This window comes from Macaca nemestrina, chromosome 11 (assembly GCF_043159975.1).
Source record: "Macaca nemestrina isolate mMacNem1 chromosome 11, mMacNem.hap1, whole genome shotgun sequence".
Taxonomy (NCBI): Eukaryota; Metazoa; Chordata; class Mammalia; order Primates; family Cercopithecidae; genus Macaca; species Macaca nemestrina.
Genome location: NC_092135.1, coordinates 38,266,432 through 38,282,916, shown reverse-complemented (window position 1 = coordinate 38,282,916; position 16,485 = coordinate 38,266,432). Strand labels below are relative to the sequence as shown.

At 33.0% G+C, this 16,485-nt stretch overlaps 1 protein-coding gene across 4 annotated transcripts in view; it reads left to right on the top strand.

Annotated features, from left to right (window-relative positions):
• LOC105492606 (LDL receptor related protein 1B) overlaps positions 1–16,485 on the top strand; it is a 1,932,714-nt gene that overhangs the window by 1,704,550 nt on the left and 211,679 nt on the right. For all 4 annotated transcript variants that reach the window (XR_011609732.1, XM_011759820.3, XM_011759819.3 and 1 more), the window contains exons 63-66: positions 5,903–5,996; positions 12,094–12,210; positions 12,323–12,442; positions 14,151–14,270. Coding sequence is in view for 3 of the 4 variants with exons in the window: in XM_011759820.3 (XP_011758122.2) it covers positions 5,903–5,996; positions 12,094–12,210; positions 12,323–12,442; positions 14,151–14,270 (451 nt within the window). In the remaining variant the exon portion in view is untranslated. The remainder of the gene's footprint in view (positions 1–5,902; positions 5,997–12,093; positions 12,211–12,322; positions 12,443–14,150; positions 14,271–16,485) is intronic.

Here is a 16,485-nt window from a genome sequence, read left to right as displayed (position 1 = left end):
CATTGAATGATCATTCCATACATTGTAGAGATGGTCACAGAATAAAGGAAAAGCACTATAACACCTCATTAAAATGGGCCTTAGCCATTAGGAAGAATAAATAAAGGCCAAAAAGGAAACAAACAAACAAACAAACAAAAAAGAAAGAGAAAGAAAAAAGTATTTCACAGATCCACACAAATAATGTCTCAAATCCTAAGTGGGCATAACAGCAACAACAGAGGAGATTTATGTAGTTTAATAAGGCAAGGTGATTGAGGAATGGTGTAGGTAAAAGGAGGTGGAGTTTAAACAGAGCAGGAAATCTCTCCAGATAATATGCTCTATGTCACTGTCCCCACTTTCCATTTCTTAGAGTTGGTGATCTGGAAAAGATAACTGGAGAGTAAGTCTCTAGATTTTGTTTTTATTAAAATAAATTATATGATCAAAATAACTTTCTTCTGAAACCTCTTTTTCTTTAAAACTTAATTATTTTCAGTTGAAGATATCCCAGGAGTTAAGTTGTCTACTGTATGGTAGTTGCATGGACTTGATTTTATTACTTTCAAATTTTGGACAATAGTCATATCACATTATAAAACTGTACTTTGTAACACATGAGCCACTATCTTGTTGGATTTAAGATAAAACTGTCAAACTATATTTTGTCTTTTAAATGACTAAATTTATTTTTAGAATCATGTGTTTGAATTTGCTAATTTTCCAGTTACTAGCAGTGGTTTCATTGCAAGAGACCGAATTTCTCTTAGATTGTTTCTATCTTCAAAATGGGGAAGCTAAATTTAGCTCAGCTTGCCTTTCAGATTAGATTTAGGACTATCATACACGAAAGAACTGCATAAATAACAACTACTAGAACTTTTTCAGGGAGTCAGAATGTGTAGAGGTTAAGGGCATAGACTCTGAAGCCAGACCCTCTGTGATCATAACCCAGACTCGACTTTAAATTGAGTTTGTTACTTCTTGGTACCTTGGTTTTCTCATCTTTTAAATGGGATTATACTGTTTCTAAGCCATATACAGATTAAATGGGAAAAGTCCCTGGTACATAGTAGATTTTTTTATTACTATTGTCGTATACTGCAGCTGAAATTTACATAAAAAGTCATGTGTGTAGTGTGAGCTGCCCTCAGGACGTTCTGATGACTCATTGAAAGCACAAGCCATAGACTCTGCTTTTATTACAAAATGTGTTATTCTAATTAAACGTCCCTGAGTATTTGTGTAAAAAAGTATTATTTTTAAAGAGCTGGAAATTTAAGCCATTATGAGAGATAAAATTAGTGACTGAATTATTCTTAGTGGTCAAATTAAAGAGAGAAATAACATTTTTTTAATATTTTAAAATAGGATTATCAATACTATTGGTGCTATTTAGTCAAATTTTCAGGTAGCGTCCACTCAGGTTATTCTAAAATAATCTTTGGTCTCTTGCTTTGGAGTGATCATACATATATCAGTCTGTTGAGGCCCAAAACTGAGGCTGTCACTGGCTTAGTAGAGATGATGCCTGCCTGAGTCACTACAGTGGCGATGGTTTAATAGCCAACTAAAAATAGAGCAAAATCACAGTATTCTTTGAAGCACAGGTGAACATCTCAAATAGCAAGGCACAGAGAGTAAAACATCAGACTCACTACAGGCATCAAAGGGATAACATTTTTAAAAATATTATATATGAAAATCTGTAACTGTTTATCCAATGCCAACAAATTAGATTAATCAAATAAATGAAAACCTAACTCACCCTGAAAGTATTATTTATCTAATAAAATTATTTCCCAATTTGGTATCCATGATGACAACACTAAAATATTTATAATTTTTAAATATCCCCAATAGTCTATCATGAATTTTTAAAAACTTAACAATAGCAAGACAGAGCAAACAAATCCAAATGTGGACAATACTTTTCAACCATATTTCTGAAAACAACTGAAAAAGAGGAGGTATCACTGCATTAGTTTCATCTTCAAGGAAAAATTTAATTGCCCAGGCCCGGTAGCTCATGCCTATAATCCCAGCACTTTGGGAGGATGAGGCAGGTGGATCATTTGAGGTCAGGAGTTGGAGAGCCACCTGGCCAACATAGCGAAACCTCATCTCTACTAAAAAATATTAAAAATTAGCTGGGCGTAGTGGCATGGACCTGTAATCCCTGCTACTCAGGAGGGTGAGACATGAGAATTGCTTGAACCCAGGAGGCGGAGGCTGTAGTGAGCCAAGATCGTTCCACTGCATTCCAGCCTAGGCAACAGAGTGAAACTCTTGTCTCAAAAAATAAAAACAAATAAAAAACGAAAGAAAAAAAGTTCATGAAGAACAGGTAATGCAAAGTGTTAAGTGGTTATCCCTGTAAATCTTCTCGTTTGTGAGACCATTTTACCTCTGGTTCTTTTCTGATCTAATAAGAGGAAAATCTATCTCTTGTATACTTCTTGGAGAAAAATCAGTTTGTAGAAACATGATTTTCAGTGAGGTAGACCTTTAAAGGAAGCAAATTATCTAGGCAGTTTACAATCATGCTAGTAAGTATTTTGATGAAAATTTTGCATTATTTATTTATTCTTACATAGGGATTTTGATATATCATCTAATGATTGTCAACAAATGACATGTTCACCAAATATTATTATTTTAGGAAAAAACAGGCAAATCACATCAATAAGAATTCTATTAGAATTGAAAACATAGTCTGATAATCTAATAAAAGTTAAGATTAAGTTTAATTCATATAACACTAGTCATTTCAAGTATTTAATGAAAATCATTTTAATTAGAAAAAAAGTCAACTTAAAAATGGCTTTACTTAAGCTTTAAAATAGAGACTCTTCTTGTTTCAACTAAACTTCACCATGTTGGGATTGCATTTTATCCTGGTATTCATATTAGTAGACACATATTTAGTAGTTTCTTTATAGCTTTTTCTTGTGGGTGATAATTACAGTCTACAGTTTATTTTATGATGATATTAGTCTTAGAGAACATTTATGATGAAGACTGTTTTATATTTATATTTAGCATTAGTCTTTTTTAAGTTACTGAATTTAAGTATGTAGAAATGAAGCTAAGATATGAAACAGAAGAGATCTTCCTGTGAGAATAAAATATTGATTAACATGAAAAATAAGATAAGTATATTTTACCCTGGCCTCCGTTAACTCAAAACCCTTTAATGTTATTATCAAAGTCAAATGAAGAGCAAAATCATTATATCATATATAATTCCAACAGTTCATGTTTATTTAAATCGGGCTCATTTAGTGAATAAAAAATATATGCAATTTAGATATTTTTCCAATCATGATTGGAAAGACTTTGAGGATACTCAGGAGACCTGCTGTTCTCCTACTAATGTGTTTTAATATATTGTAATGACTAGAAATATTTAATGTTAAGGGTAACTGCTTTCCCTCGTATCCCCAGACAGTCACACTCTATAAAGGTAAGTTTTCTCCTCTCATATTTTATGAAAAACACACACACACACACACACACACACACACACACACACACACACACAACAGAAATGTACAAGCTAAGCAAATATGGAAAAATCAGTTGAACAGTCAGATCTCCCATTGGATTCATAGAGCTCTATTCCTTCTTGTATTGCCACTGGGAGACAAAATTCACACTCATATTTTTTAAATGATGTAAATCTATCATGAATCCAGTCCATCATATCCAGATAAATTTAGCAAAAGCCAACATCAAATAATCTCTTATTTGAATAAAGTAACAGTATTCTAAATAAACAAACCTTTAGATTGCTAATCTATTTTCATTAGTAATAATTCAGCCTAGGCTATAGTTTTCTGTTACAAATCTTTCTTGTATGTAACATGCTAAGATAAATTATTCATTAGTAATAATTCAGCCTAGGCTATAGTTTTCTGTTACAAATCTTTGGCAAATAAATGCCAGCTTGCTGTCAGTCACTTACATGGGAATAACAACATAAGCACTTCTAAAAGAAGTTAATAACTTTTAGAAAATCATCTCAATTAACATTTAGAAATGTTTTTAATTCCAGATGAATATTATGATATATGCTTTTCAATGAAGTTCTACTAAATTGAAGAGGAAAATAATCTGATATACCAGGAGAAATCGAATAAACGTTACATACTGCTTGGTTTAACTAATTTCAAGTGAATTTTTTTTTTTTAGTGACAGCTACTCCAGATACATGTGCTCTGAATGGAATGTGAGATTGTTGTCTTTAGTTCCTTCTCTCTGAGTGGTACTGAGAAAGTAATTAGTTTATGGTCATAAATTACTAAAACATAACTGAACTGAGCTTTTTGGTCACTGTTTATATTGGGGCAATAATGAAGTTAATAGGAACAATAATTACTCTGTCTCAGCAGCTACATTTGAGTTCAAATCACCTTTCTCATAAAAGTAATATGCAATAATAACTTCCTATAGTTTGTCTCCAGTATCAAGTCACTTGCATGCTAAATAGCCTGTAAGTAAATAAATATTGCCATATAATAACTCACTTACCTTCTCTAGTATTAATCTGCCACTCAGTAGTTAATTTTTAAAAGGAGGAGTTAAAATTTCTGTTTCTATAAATAATAGAATTATTGCCTTTCTCATGACTTTTTGTTTAGCTGTTTCAAGTGGAAAGGATAATACAACAAATAAAACATATTAATAAATATTTTGGTGAATAGGTTTTTTTTAGGTAATCTGGAGAACAAGTTTTATTACAGGAGTTTTTTTCTGTGCATTCAATTTTTTAAGTCAGCAAAAAATAATAATAATAATAAAATTGAGCCTTATTTTTACCTCTTTTAAAAAATTATCAGAATTTCTCTTTGTCCTAAAAGATCATGTGCATTTATTAGGAATTCTGAAAACTGAAAAGAACTATGTTGGCCTTAAATGCTTTAAAGAGATATTCTTAAAATTTATGTGGGGCGCATACTCATCATGGCTAAAGGCAGTATTTTCAGTGTTCAGGAATGTTTATGGAATCACAGCATGACAGAGCTGGAAAAGATACTTCAGATTATCTTCAGATCCTCTTTTGGTGGCTAAAGAACACAGACTGATAGATGTTAATTGAATTGCCCAAGATTCTGAATAAAATGCAATTAAATTAAATTAATTCAAATTACCTAAATTAGTTTGACTGGATATCTCTTCCTGATATTCCTGATAGTTTTTAGCCCTATTTAGTGTTTGCCAAACTTTTCCTGTAAAGGGCCAGATAGTAAATATTATAGACTTTTCAGGCCACAGGATCTCTGTAGCAACTACTCATGTCTGCTGCTGTAGTGTACAAGTAGCCCTTCAGGGCTGGTGCGGTGATTTATTTACACCTGTGATCCAGCACTTTGGGTGGCCTAGGTGGAAGGATCACTTGAGCCCAGGAGTTGGAGACCAGCCTTGGCAACATGGTGAAACTTCATCTTTACAAAAAATACAAAAATTAGCTGGGCAAGGTGGCAGATACCTGTAGTCCCAAATACTCCAGAGGCTGAGGTGAGAGAATCTCTTGAGCCCAAGAAATTGAGCCTCCAGAGAGCTGAGATCACACCACTGCCTTCCAACCTGGGTGACAGAGGGAGACCTCATCTCAACCAACCAGCCAACCAACCAACCACAAAAACAAGTAGCTCTTTAGACAACATGTAAATGTGAGAGCTTGTCTGTGTTTGCAGGTCATCTCAAGAGGTTTTCCTGAACAATATGCTCTCCTGGAAAATCATCTTGTAGCTTGTTGTGTAACTAGTTCCTATTGTGGAATTCTCCAAAATCACCGTTGTTAACATTTGCAGCAAAAATGTAAACTAGGCTATGTTGCCAAATTTTAAAATATCCAGTATATAGGCACTGGGTTCTTCAACATTTTTTTTCTTTTTTCTTTTTTTTCTTTTTAAAGTTTCGTTGCAAAACTGACAAATGTATTCCATTCTGGTGGAAATGTGACACTGTGGATGACTGTGGTGATGGATCTGATGAACCTGATGACTGTCGTGAGTATACTGGCAAATGTTGAAATTTAGAGTTTAGAGTCCTTTATATCCCAGACCTGGAAAATTGAAACTACACCTAAAGTATTGCCTTCTGACACTTCCAAAATTGAAATAGAAAAATTTTAAATGCCATTATTTAAAAATAAAATAAAAATTATTGCAATATTTTGATTATCTCTCTGATAACTGTTACATTTAGAATGGCGCCATCAACCATTTGTGTTAGATTTTGTTTCTCAAATTTGATTACTTGTGGAATAATGACATTATTTCATGTAGTGATCAGTAGGGTAATAAGCAGCATTAATTTGACTTAACATGTCACCAAGTTAGAAGAAAAAATGGGCAAGTTTCCAGAATGTCACTCAATGACTGAAATCTTATCTTTAAGAAATGTGATTTCTCAACTTTACTGTCAGCATTGAAATCTTGAAAATTCCTTAAAAGTCTGATTTTTCCAATATAAATCATTAGATTGCCATTAGGTAATTTAATTTGTTCTTAGCAATTGCTCTAAAGTGACTACCAATTATGTTTGGCATTTGACTGTAATTGGTGTGGTTAGCTGCTGCTTTTTCAGCAATCGTTGGTAACTTTGGTTGTAATGAGACATCAGCAGACTTTTCCTTGATAGTCTTGTGTACTTCACTCTGTCGGTCACTCCAATACTTCACTGTCAGGTTAGAGATGCTCGTAGTCAATCATGATAATTCCCTCAACATCCCAGTACATGGTTGCCATGATTTGGCCTTGAAAATTGAGTTCAAAATCCTTAGGCTTGCACTGCAAATAAACAGAAAAAGCTGGCTACCTTCTACTGTAGAGCTTGCTACCACCTTATTATAAAGCTTTTTCAAATTTAGGGCATATAGATAGTTACTTAGATAGGCTATATTCCATCTCTCTGGTCATGCCCAAGTCTGTCACACATTGAAATTATTTCATATAGCATATATGTTTGAAAGCAGTAAGTAATCAAATCAATGAAAAAGAAAAAAATTATAAAAGTCATTGCTTTTCTAATATAATCCTTATGTTTCTGAAAGATTCACTGCTCTTTGATTTTTTAAATACAGTTTTTGTTTTTTACTATGATAGACAACATATAAAGAGTAGTATCTCTGTGGGATAGGTATACTATAATGTCTGAATTATTATTTTCAAAAAACTTATTAAGTTAAAAGGAATATCAAAAGATGAATAAATTATTTGGGTGACCTTACTGAGATTCTTATTAAGAGAAAGTTATTACTTTCCCCACAATAAAGTAAAATTTCTACGATAACAGTAAATACACTGAATGCAACTTATATTTGTAATTCTTAGAAATAAACAAAAATGAATATATTAGTTTAGTCCTTTAATTAAGAAGTTGATCTTTCCTGTCTAGATTCACTGTTCTCTGAGAAAATTTCACTATAATGACCTGCAACTCCTGACCTCTAGTTGTAATTTTGACTGAAATTTCATCCTGGAACCACATTGATATGAAAAATTAACTACAGATGTAGTATTAGGAATTTTGCACATTTAACTTCTTTCAGAATATATGGTAATCAAATATTACTTTAGTGTCTTTTTGAGTCACTGCTGTCTAAGAGACATCTGTTATCTAAGAGCTTCTCTATGATCCTTGTTTTGATTAAATACTAATATATACATTTTTAATTGACAAGTAAATTTCTATATATTTAAGGTATATAGCATAATTTTATCATATATGTATACATTGTGGAATGGCAAAATTACACTATTTATCATATACATTACCTCACATACTTAGCTTTTTTTTGTGCTGAGAATACTTAAAATCTATTCTCTTAGTAATTTTCAAGTGTGCAATATATTGCTTTTAACCATAGTCAACAAGATGTACAATAGATCTCTTGAAGTAATTTTTTCCATCTAACTGAAATTTTGTGTCTTTTGAACAACGTCTTACTAATCTCCCCAGTCTCCAGCCTCTGGTAACCGTCATTTTATTCTCCGTCTCTATAAGTTTGACTTTCTTAGAGTCTACTTATAAGTGAGATCATGTGGTATTTGTCTTTCTTTGCCTGGCTGGTATTACATAAAATAATGTCCTCCAGGTTCATCCATGCTGTCACAAATAACAGGGTTTCCTATTTTAAAATATTGAATATTATTCCCTCATATATATATACCATATTTTCTTTATTCATTCATCCATTGATGAACCCTGTGGTTGATTTCATATCTTGGTTACTGTGAAGAAAGCTGCAGTGAACAAGCGAATGCAGATAGTGTTACAACATAATGATTTTGTTGTCTTTGGTTATACAGGCATACCTTATTTTATTCTGCTGTACTTACTGTGCTTTGCAGATACTGTATTTTTCACAAACAGAAGGTTTATGGCAATGCTGCATCAATATTGTCTATTGGTGACATTTTTCAACAGCATGTGGTCACTTTGTCTCTCTGTCACAATGTGGTAATTCTCACACTATTTCAATTTTATCATTATTATGATCATACTTGTTATGGTGATATGATCAATATTCTTTGATATTATTAATACTATTGTAATTGTTTTGGAACACTGCAGACCATACCCATAAAAGACAACAAACTTAATCAATAAATATTGTGTGTGTTCTGGCTGCCTACCAACCCACTGTTCCCTCTCTCTCTCCCTCTCCTTGGGCCTCCTTATTCTCTAGCACAACAATATTAAAATTAGGTCAACTAATAGCCCCACAATGGCTTATAAGTGTTCCAGTGAAAGGAAGAATTTCATGTCTCTCACTTTAAATCAAAAGCTAGAGATTATTAAGCTTAGTGAGAAAGGCATCTCAAAACACAAGATATATCAAAAGCTATGCTTCTCATACCACTCAGCAAAATTATGAATGCAAAGGAAAAGTTCTTAAAAGAAAATAAAAATGCTACTGCAGTGAACACATGATCAGACAGTACAGATGCCTTCTTGCTAATGTAGAGAAACTTTCAGTGGTCAGGATAGAAGATGAAGTCATCTACAACAGTTCCTTAAGCCAAAGCCTAATCCAGAGCAAGGCCCTACCTAACTCTATTTAATTTTGTACAGTTTTTTTTTTAAACATAATGCCATTGCACACTCAATAGACTACAGTATAGTATAAACATAACTTTTATATGTACTAGGAAACTAAAAAAAAATGTATGACATGCTTTATTGTGATATTTGCTTTATTGAGGTGGTCTGGAACTGAACCTCCAATATCTTCTAGGTATGCCTGTGTATATCTAGTAGTGGAATTGCTGGATCATATGGTCACTACATTTTTAATTTTTTGAGAAACCTGCATACTGTTACCCAAAATAGCAGTACTAATTTACATTTCTACCAATGAAATACAAGAAAGGCATCTCAAAACACGAGATATACCAAAAGCTATGCTTTTTGTACCACTCAGCAAAATTATGATTGCAAAGGAAAAGTTCTTAAAAGAAAATGAAAATGCTACTGCAGTGAACACATGATCAGACAGTACGGATGCCTTCTTGTTAATATGGAGAAACTTTCAGTGGTCAGGATAGGAATTAATAACATATAAATGTTTTCTTTTCTTCACATCATTGCTAACACTTATATTTCTTCCTTTTTTACAATGCCTAACTTAACAGGTATAAGATGATACCTTATTGTGGTTTTATTTGCATTTTCCTGATAATTAGTGATGTTGAGTATTTTTTAATATATCAGTTGGCCATTTGTATAATTTTTTAAAGAAATGCCTATTCAAATCCTCAGCTCATTTTTAAATGAGTTTTTTTTTTTCTTACTGTTGGGTATTCTTTATATATTTTGGATATTAACCCATTAGCACATGTACTGTTTGCAAATATTTTCTTCCATTTTATAGATTGTTTCTTTATTCTGTTGATAGTTTCTTTTTCTGTATATAAGGTTTTTTTTTAATTTGAAGTAATTCCATTTGACTATTTTTGCTTTTTTTACCTGTGTTTTTAGAGTCATATCCAAAAAGATTTTACCTACACTAATGTCGTGGAACTTTCCCTCTATATTTTCTTCAGTAGTCTTAAATGTTTTTATTGGTTTCATTATCTCTGTGAGCTTTCTTTTAGTATAGCAAATAAACATTTACTTGTAGTTGATGGGGTAACAGCTTTGAATATCTGTAGGCATGATACTTTACTTGAGAGTCATGGTGAAGTAGAAAATTATATGCAAGAGTCTACGGAATGCTTAGATTTCACTTTCGGGTAGATGCGTCATCAATTCCTGCAGACAATAAGAGCTGCTGGCAATACTTATAACTTCACCTGAGAAGACAGGAAAGTCTCATCCCAGGGTCCCATACTTGCAAACTTACCTACTGTTATTTATATAAATGTAGTTAGGAGGGATGCATCAAAATTCTCTGGCATCACAGATTTGTTATAATGTTTCTTATAATAATCTAATACACTTAAGATTATTCTAGAGACAGATTTGAAGGTCAGATGGGCTTCCAAGTTATTTCCAAGCATTCCTTTAATAGTTGCAACCCTTTTCCTGGTGGGGAGTTGTTTTGATAGCAAAGGAGTATTAAAGAAAATTATATACAAAGCAAAATGAAATAGAAGAAAGGCACATGTTTAAAGTATGAGATAATTGTGTCATTCAGTTTAAACATTTAGTATGATTTATTAACAAATATTATAGATTGGAAGCAAATAACTGTCAACATTTTAGAACTCTCTTCTATGGAAGCAAACCATATATAGAGTTATTTTTAAAAGAATGCTTAGATTTTTATGTAATATTGTAATTATAAAAGCATAATTTATCAAAAAAAGTTTAAATGCTATTTATTAGTGTTTGATTCACTGATTTGCGCTAATAAAGATAATATTAATCTCAAAATCAGTAATGTGCATTAAAATTATTAGTCAAAAGATAAGTGTTTTATTGCAAACACCATAGTAGATTTGAATTCAGAGCCTGACACTTAAAAGTTGTGCATACTTAGATGAATTATTCATATTCAGTAAATTTAGTTTACTCATTGCTAAAATGGTGATGCCAAAATGAGAATGTTATGACGAGATGATATTAGTAACTGTATGTGAAGGGGTCTAGCCCAGTGCCTGACACATAGTAGATCCTCAGCAGATCCTGCCTTATTATTGTTATTCCTAGATAATACGATCAGATAAAATGCATTATCACTTAGGAGTTACTTGTTATAATATATGTATAGTATATAAAATATTTGCCATTTATAAGATATTGTTCTCTTGTATAATAATAGGAGTATAGGGATGATTATTGATAAATCTGATTTAAAATATGATAGATATAGAAAACATTTGCTTTACATTGTGCTAGAGAATATGTATTGTGGGCCAGGTGCAGTGACTCATTTCTGTAATCCCAAAACTTTGGGTACCTGAGGTGGGGAGATCACCTGAGGTCCGGAATTCGAGACCAGCCTGGCCAACATGGTGAAACCCCATATCTACTAAAAATACAAAAAATTAGCCAGGCGTGGTGGTGGGTGCCTGTAATCCCAGCTACTCGGGAGACTGAGGCAGTAGAATTGCTTGAATATAAGAGACAATGGTTGTAGTGAGCCAATATCACACCACTGCACTCCAGACTGGGCGACAGAGCGAGACTCTGTCTCAGAAGGAAAAAAGAAAAAAAAAAAAAAGAAAAAAAGAAAAGAAAGAATATGCATTGTGGTCAAATCACACACACCATAGGCCAAGTGATCAAGGAGAAATTATTTCTCAAAAAATGATATTGGAATAACAGTTTTTGTTACAATAAATTTCATTCTGCAACGTAACCTCTCAATATCACTTCATTAAAATTAGGAGACTTTTGTTTTTTAATTTTTTAAAAAAATATTTGTCTGTTATTAATTCGTACCTTCTAAAGTATGGTTTATTAAATGTTTTCTGGAAGCCATCTGAGTTGCTCAAAGCTAAACATTTGAATCTGATAGCTATCGAGATGAGAGACATTCACATTGTGTTCTAGGATATATTTATTGTAGTAAATATCTTGAATGCCAGAAAGTCTCTGTTTAAGAAGTTGTGAGGTAAGATTGCCATTCCACAATATCTATGCTTTCTCCCCTAGCTGAATTTAAATGTCAGCCAGGCCGATTTCAGTGTGGGACTGGACTCTGTGCTCTACCAGCTTTCATCTGTGATGGAGAGAATGATTGTGGAGACAATTCTGATGAACTCAACTGTGGTAGGTGATTAAATTCCTAACTAATGAACGTAAGTCTAATTCTCCACTGATTATGTCTGTGCGATTTAAATTCAGACATATATTTTTTTTTTCCTCTCTCTCTATGTTCTAGACACACATGTCTGCCTGTCAGGTCAATTCAAGTGTACCAAGAACCAGAAATGTATCCCAGTAAACTTAAGATGTAATGGGCAAGATGACTGTGGTGATGAGGAAGATGAAAGAGACTGTCGTAAGTCAGCTCAAAATGCTCTGTCTTGTCTTAACTTTGACTCCTAACTAAAATAAGTCTAAAAATTATTACTATACTTCATAAACTCATATGATATAGATAAATTAAAAATAAATTATGGTCAAATAATTAGAAATAGGTGCCAACTGGGATAGAAGCTCTAAATAAAAATAGAGAAAATGAAAATATGGGCAAGTTTACTTTAAAATCTACCTGGAAATTATGACAAACATGAACAACATTCATTCATCCACATCATCCTTAAGAGAAGCATCAAATACAATATGACAGTTGATTATGTTTTTTTAAATGTATGCTTGCCCACATTAAGTAGATAAAGGTAATTTACTTCTGTCGATTAATTCGTTTCTTGAAGTTATTTTTAATTAGAGAGTTTTTTTCTCCGTGAAATACATGTTGTACTCATGAAGAGACATATAAAATCTGGGTAAAATAGTCTAACAAAAGTTTAACTTCAACAAAATTCTAAATAATGCTCTATTTAACATATCTTAATGAACTATTTGAAACAATGATAGTAAAATATTTTGTTTCTTTTCATCTCATATTTCCATCTTCCATCAAAATTCAAATTATGTTAAATGGAAGGCAAAACAGTTTATACCATGTACATATATATGCACATAGGCTGGCATGCACATGCTTGCACACACGCACTCACACATTCAGATTGTGTGAACAATGGAGCACCTGTCAAGTTTCAGGGCTTCAACAGAACTGCTGTCAACATTTCTGTCTTGCTGAAGTTTTATTTTATTCCTCTAAAATTTTATCAGCAAATAATGTGCAGTCATCCAGCAATTTGATTAAGAGGGTGCATTCAGAATAAAGTCAGTACCAGTTCTTTATGGTTAGCCATTCTAGAAGATGATGCATTGAACTGACTAGGATTTGTGATGCAGTTTACTGTCTAAGTTGGATGTCCACTTCCCTCAAAAACTCAGCACAGGCCAGGCACAGTGGCTCACGCCTGTAATCCCAGCACTTTGGGAGGCCGAGGCAAGTGGATTACCTGAGGTCAGGAGTTCGAGACCAGCCTGGCCAACATGGTGAAAACGTGTCTCTAATAAAAATACAAAAATTAACTGGGCACAGTGGCAGGTGCTTCTAATCCCAGCTACTCGGGAGACTGAGGCAGGAGAATAGCTTGATCCTAGGAGATGGGGGTTGCGGTGAGCCGAGACCGTATCACTGCACCCCAGCCTGGGCAACAGAGCAAGACTCCATATACGTATAAAACTCAACACAATTCCTAGACATTTTGATAAACTTGGTACTTTTTATTTCCTTATTCACTTAATGCCTTCCAATTTTAGTATTTTTGAGTTTACAAAAATGTGTACCTATGAATTCTTATTTTTTTCTGGAAGAAGACTTATTTTGAAAGTCCCTGAATTCTTAATTCTTAAAATTAGTGTTCAAATATCTAATCAACAGGTTTTTTTGAAAACTCTGATATTTATCAGTGTATCACTGCAAAAATATGTTTTCTTTATTTTTACTGGAGAGGGTATCAGGAGTATCTCATAAGAAATTAAAAGTTAAAATTCCTCACCTTCAGAGTCCTATTAATTTAAAGACAATACTTTTTTTGATAAACTGTCTTAAACATTTGTCTATAAAATTTGTTTTTAATAAATAAATATGTTCTCCAAAGCTACATTTTAATAGCAGTTTTCTTCCTAAGCTGAAAACAGCTGTTCTCCAGACTATTTCCAGTGTAAGACTACGAAACATTGCATTTCCAAGCTGTGGGTTTGTGATGAGGATCCAGACTGTGCAGATGCATCAGACGAGGCCAACTGCGGTGAGTGTTTGTGACTCTGGGTCTTCTCTCTCCGTTTTTGGGTCATCATCTGCAATAACCACAGTGAAGCAAATTTGAACACAATTCTTTTGAAACTGAGGTCTTACCTGAAAAGGTTTTGTCTCTGTGTTCACAGACTCATAAAAACGTAGGTTAGCTACTTTACAAAAAGCCTGGAGTGATAAGATGGAAGAGTAAATATTCCTTAATATAACCCAGAACTTTATAAAAGATAAACCAAAGAGGTAGAATAAGACCATTATTTTCTTATATTAGAGTGTGAACATGCTAGCATTAGCATTTAGTGAATAGAAATAAGGAAACACTATATTCACATCATTCTGGAATTCATTTTTTTTTTTTTTTGCTTAAATCCCTAAGATTCTGTAGTTATTCAATGATTATTGTATGTCATTCTTTAATAGAATAGAGTGTGAAAAAAGAATAAAAAGCATCTGTTCTGTATTAGTAGATGACGGTGATCATTTAAGCCAGCATTTGCTTTTGAAACATTAATATTTTCACTTAAAATAATTTTATTTACAATAATTTATTGATTGACATTGCAGAAATGGAGAATATATTTATTTTGTTTAATATATTTGATTCTATCTTAAAGCTGTTAACACTGAGACAGAAATCAAGAGTATTTGCTATGTGTAATACATTTTATCAGCATTTATTAACATTAATTGAGCCTGTTCTGTAGACAAATATGCCAATTTGGCATTGTTGGATAAGCAAAAAGCATTTCATCTAGTAATTGATTAGAAAAGACAAAGTTTGTCCAAACTGGATAGGACTCCCAGACTTCATAGAAGTGTGTTAAATGCATTTGCTAGATTCCACAGTACTTTCATTGAAATTTTATGGAGAAAATGAAAATAATGAAAAACCTTTAAGTGCTCTGAAATTTCATTTATTTTCAACAACACTTATGAGCTACATGTATAAGTGCTGGCAATAATAACATGTCTCTAAGTGATTTTCCTAATACTATCTTCTTATAATTGGGTCTTTAGAATATGCAACCAGTATAGCTTACCACAATATCATAAAACTACCATTTACCACTTTGTAGAATTGGTTTTCAGAATTACTTCACAAAGCCTCAAACTGCATTCATCACCAATTAGTCCATAGCAACTACCAAGGACTTTTGTGGGCTAGTTTATATTACTGGCTAGTTTACCCTGTTGTCTTTTGCATTTTCACTTACCAAACAAAAGTGAAATAATGACTTGTTAATTCTGAACAATTTCTGGACTGGGTTGTTATTTCTGTATTTTCCTCTCTTTCCTTTTCCTCACTTTAGCATGATTTAACTCTGTTTTGGTAGATTATATGCTTCAAATAGATTATTATCAATCACCTTAGTAACAACAATACCGAATATTTAGTTGATGGTAACCATATGGCCCGAGAAATATGTTAAAAGCTTTAGAGTGATTATCTTACTTAATCTCTTTATTACCCCTATTTCATTGATAAGGAAAGTGGGCAAAAAGAGGTTCTGTAACTTGTCTAAAGTCCTACAGCTAGCAAGTCCTGTAACTGGGATGTGACTCCAGGGTTATTGGAAACCAAAGCATCTGCTTTGAACCTCTGTGGATACAGCATAAATATACTTCATTCTTTCCATATGAAGAGAAAAATATATGTAAATGTTTTCAGTAGTGAGGTTATATAGGATTCTCCCAGCCACTAGTATTGCTGTAAGTTCCAGACCAGTGTACACACACACACACACACACACACACACACACACACACACGGGGAGCAAGGATGGAGGGTTGTCATCTGATTTGAGTTATACAATTTTATTGTGCACAGGTGCTAATTAATGTAAAGAAAATTCTATGTGATATCTTAGTACAGCATTTCATGCCCCTTATTTTCGAAAGGGATAAGTGGCCACCTTGTTTGCTTTTGTCCTCAATAAATATAGAAATGTTACATGTTTATGCTAATTCTTTAACACTCCCTGGGATGATTCTCCTTCTGGTGTTTTTATTGAATGGGAAAGAAACATAACACTTTGCAAAGGTTCACTGTGTTATGCCAAGTCCTTATCGTTTGACTCAGTTATGTATCCTTATGTCTAAGAACCGATCTTGTCTAGAAGCATGGGTGTGTTTCACTATTTCACATGTCCCATATCCTCAGGACTTAGCAGGATGTAGAGTAGGATTGCATTAAGTGTGGAATGAGTATC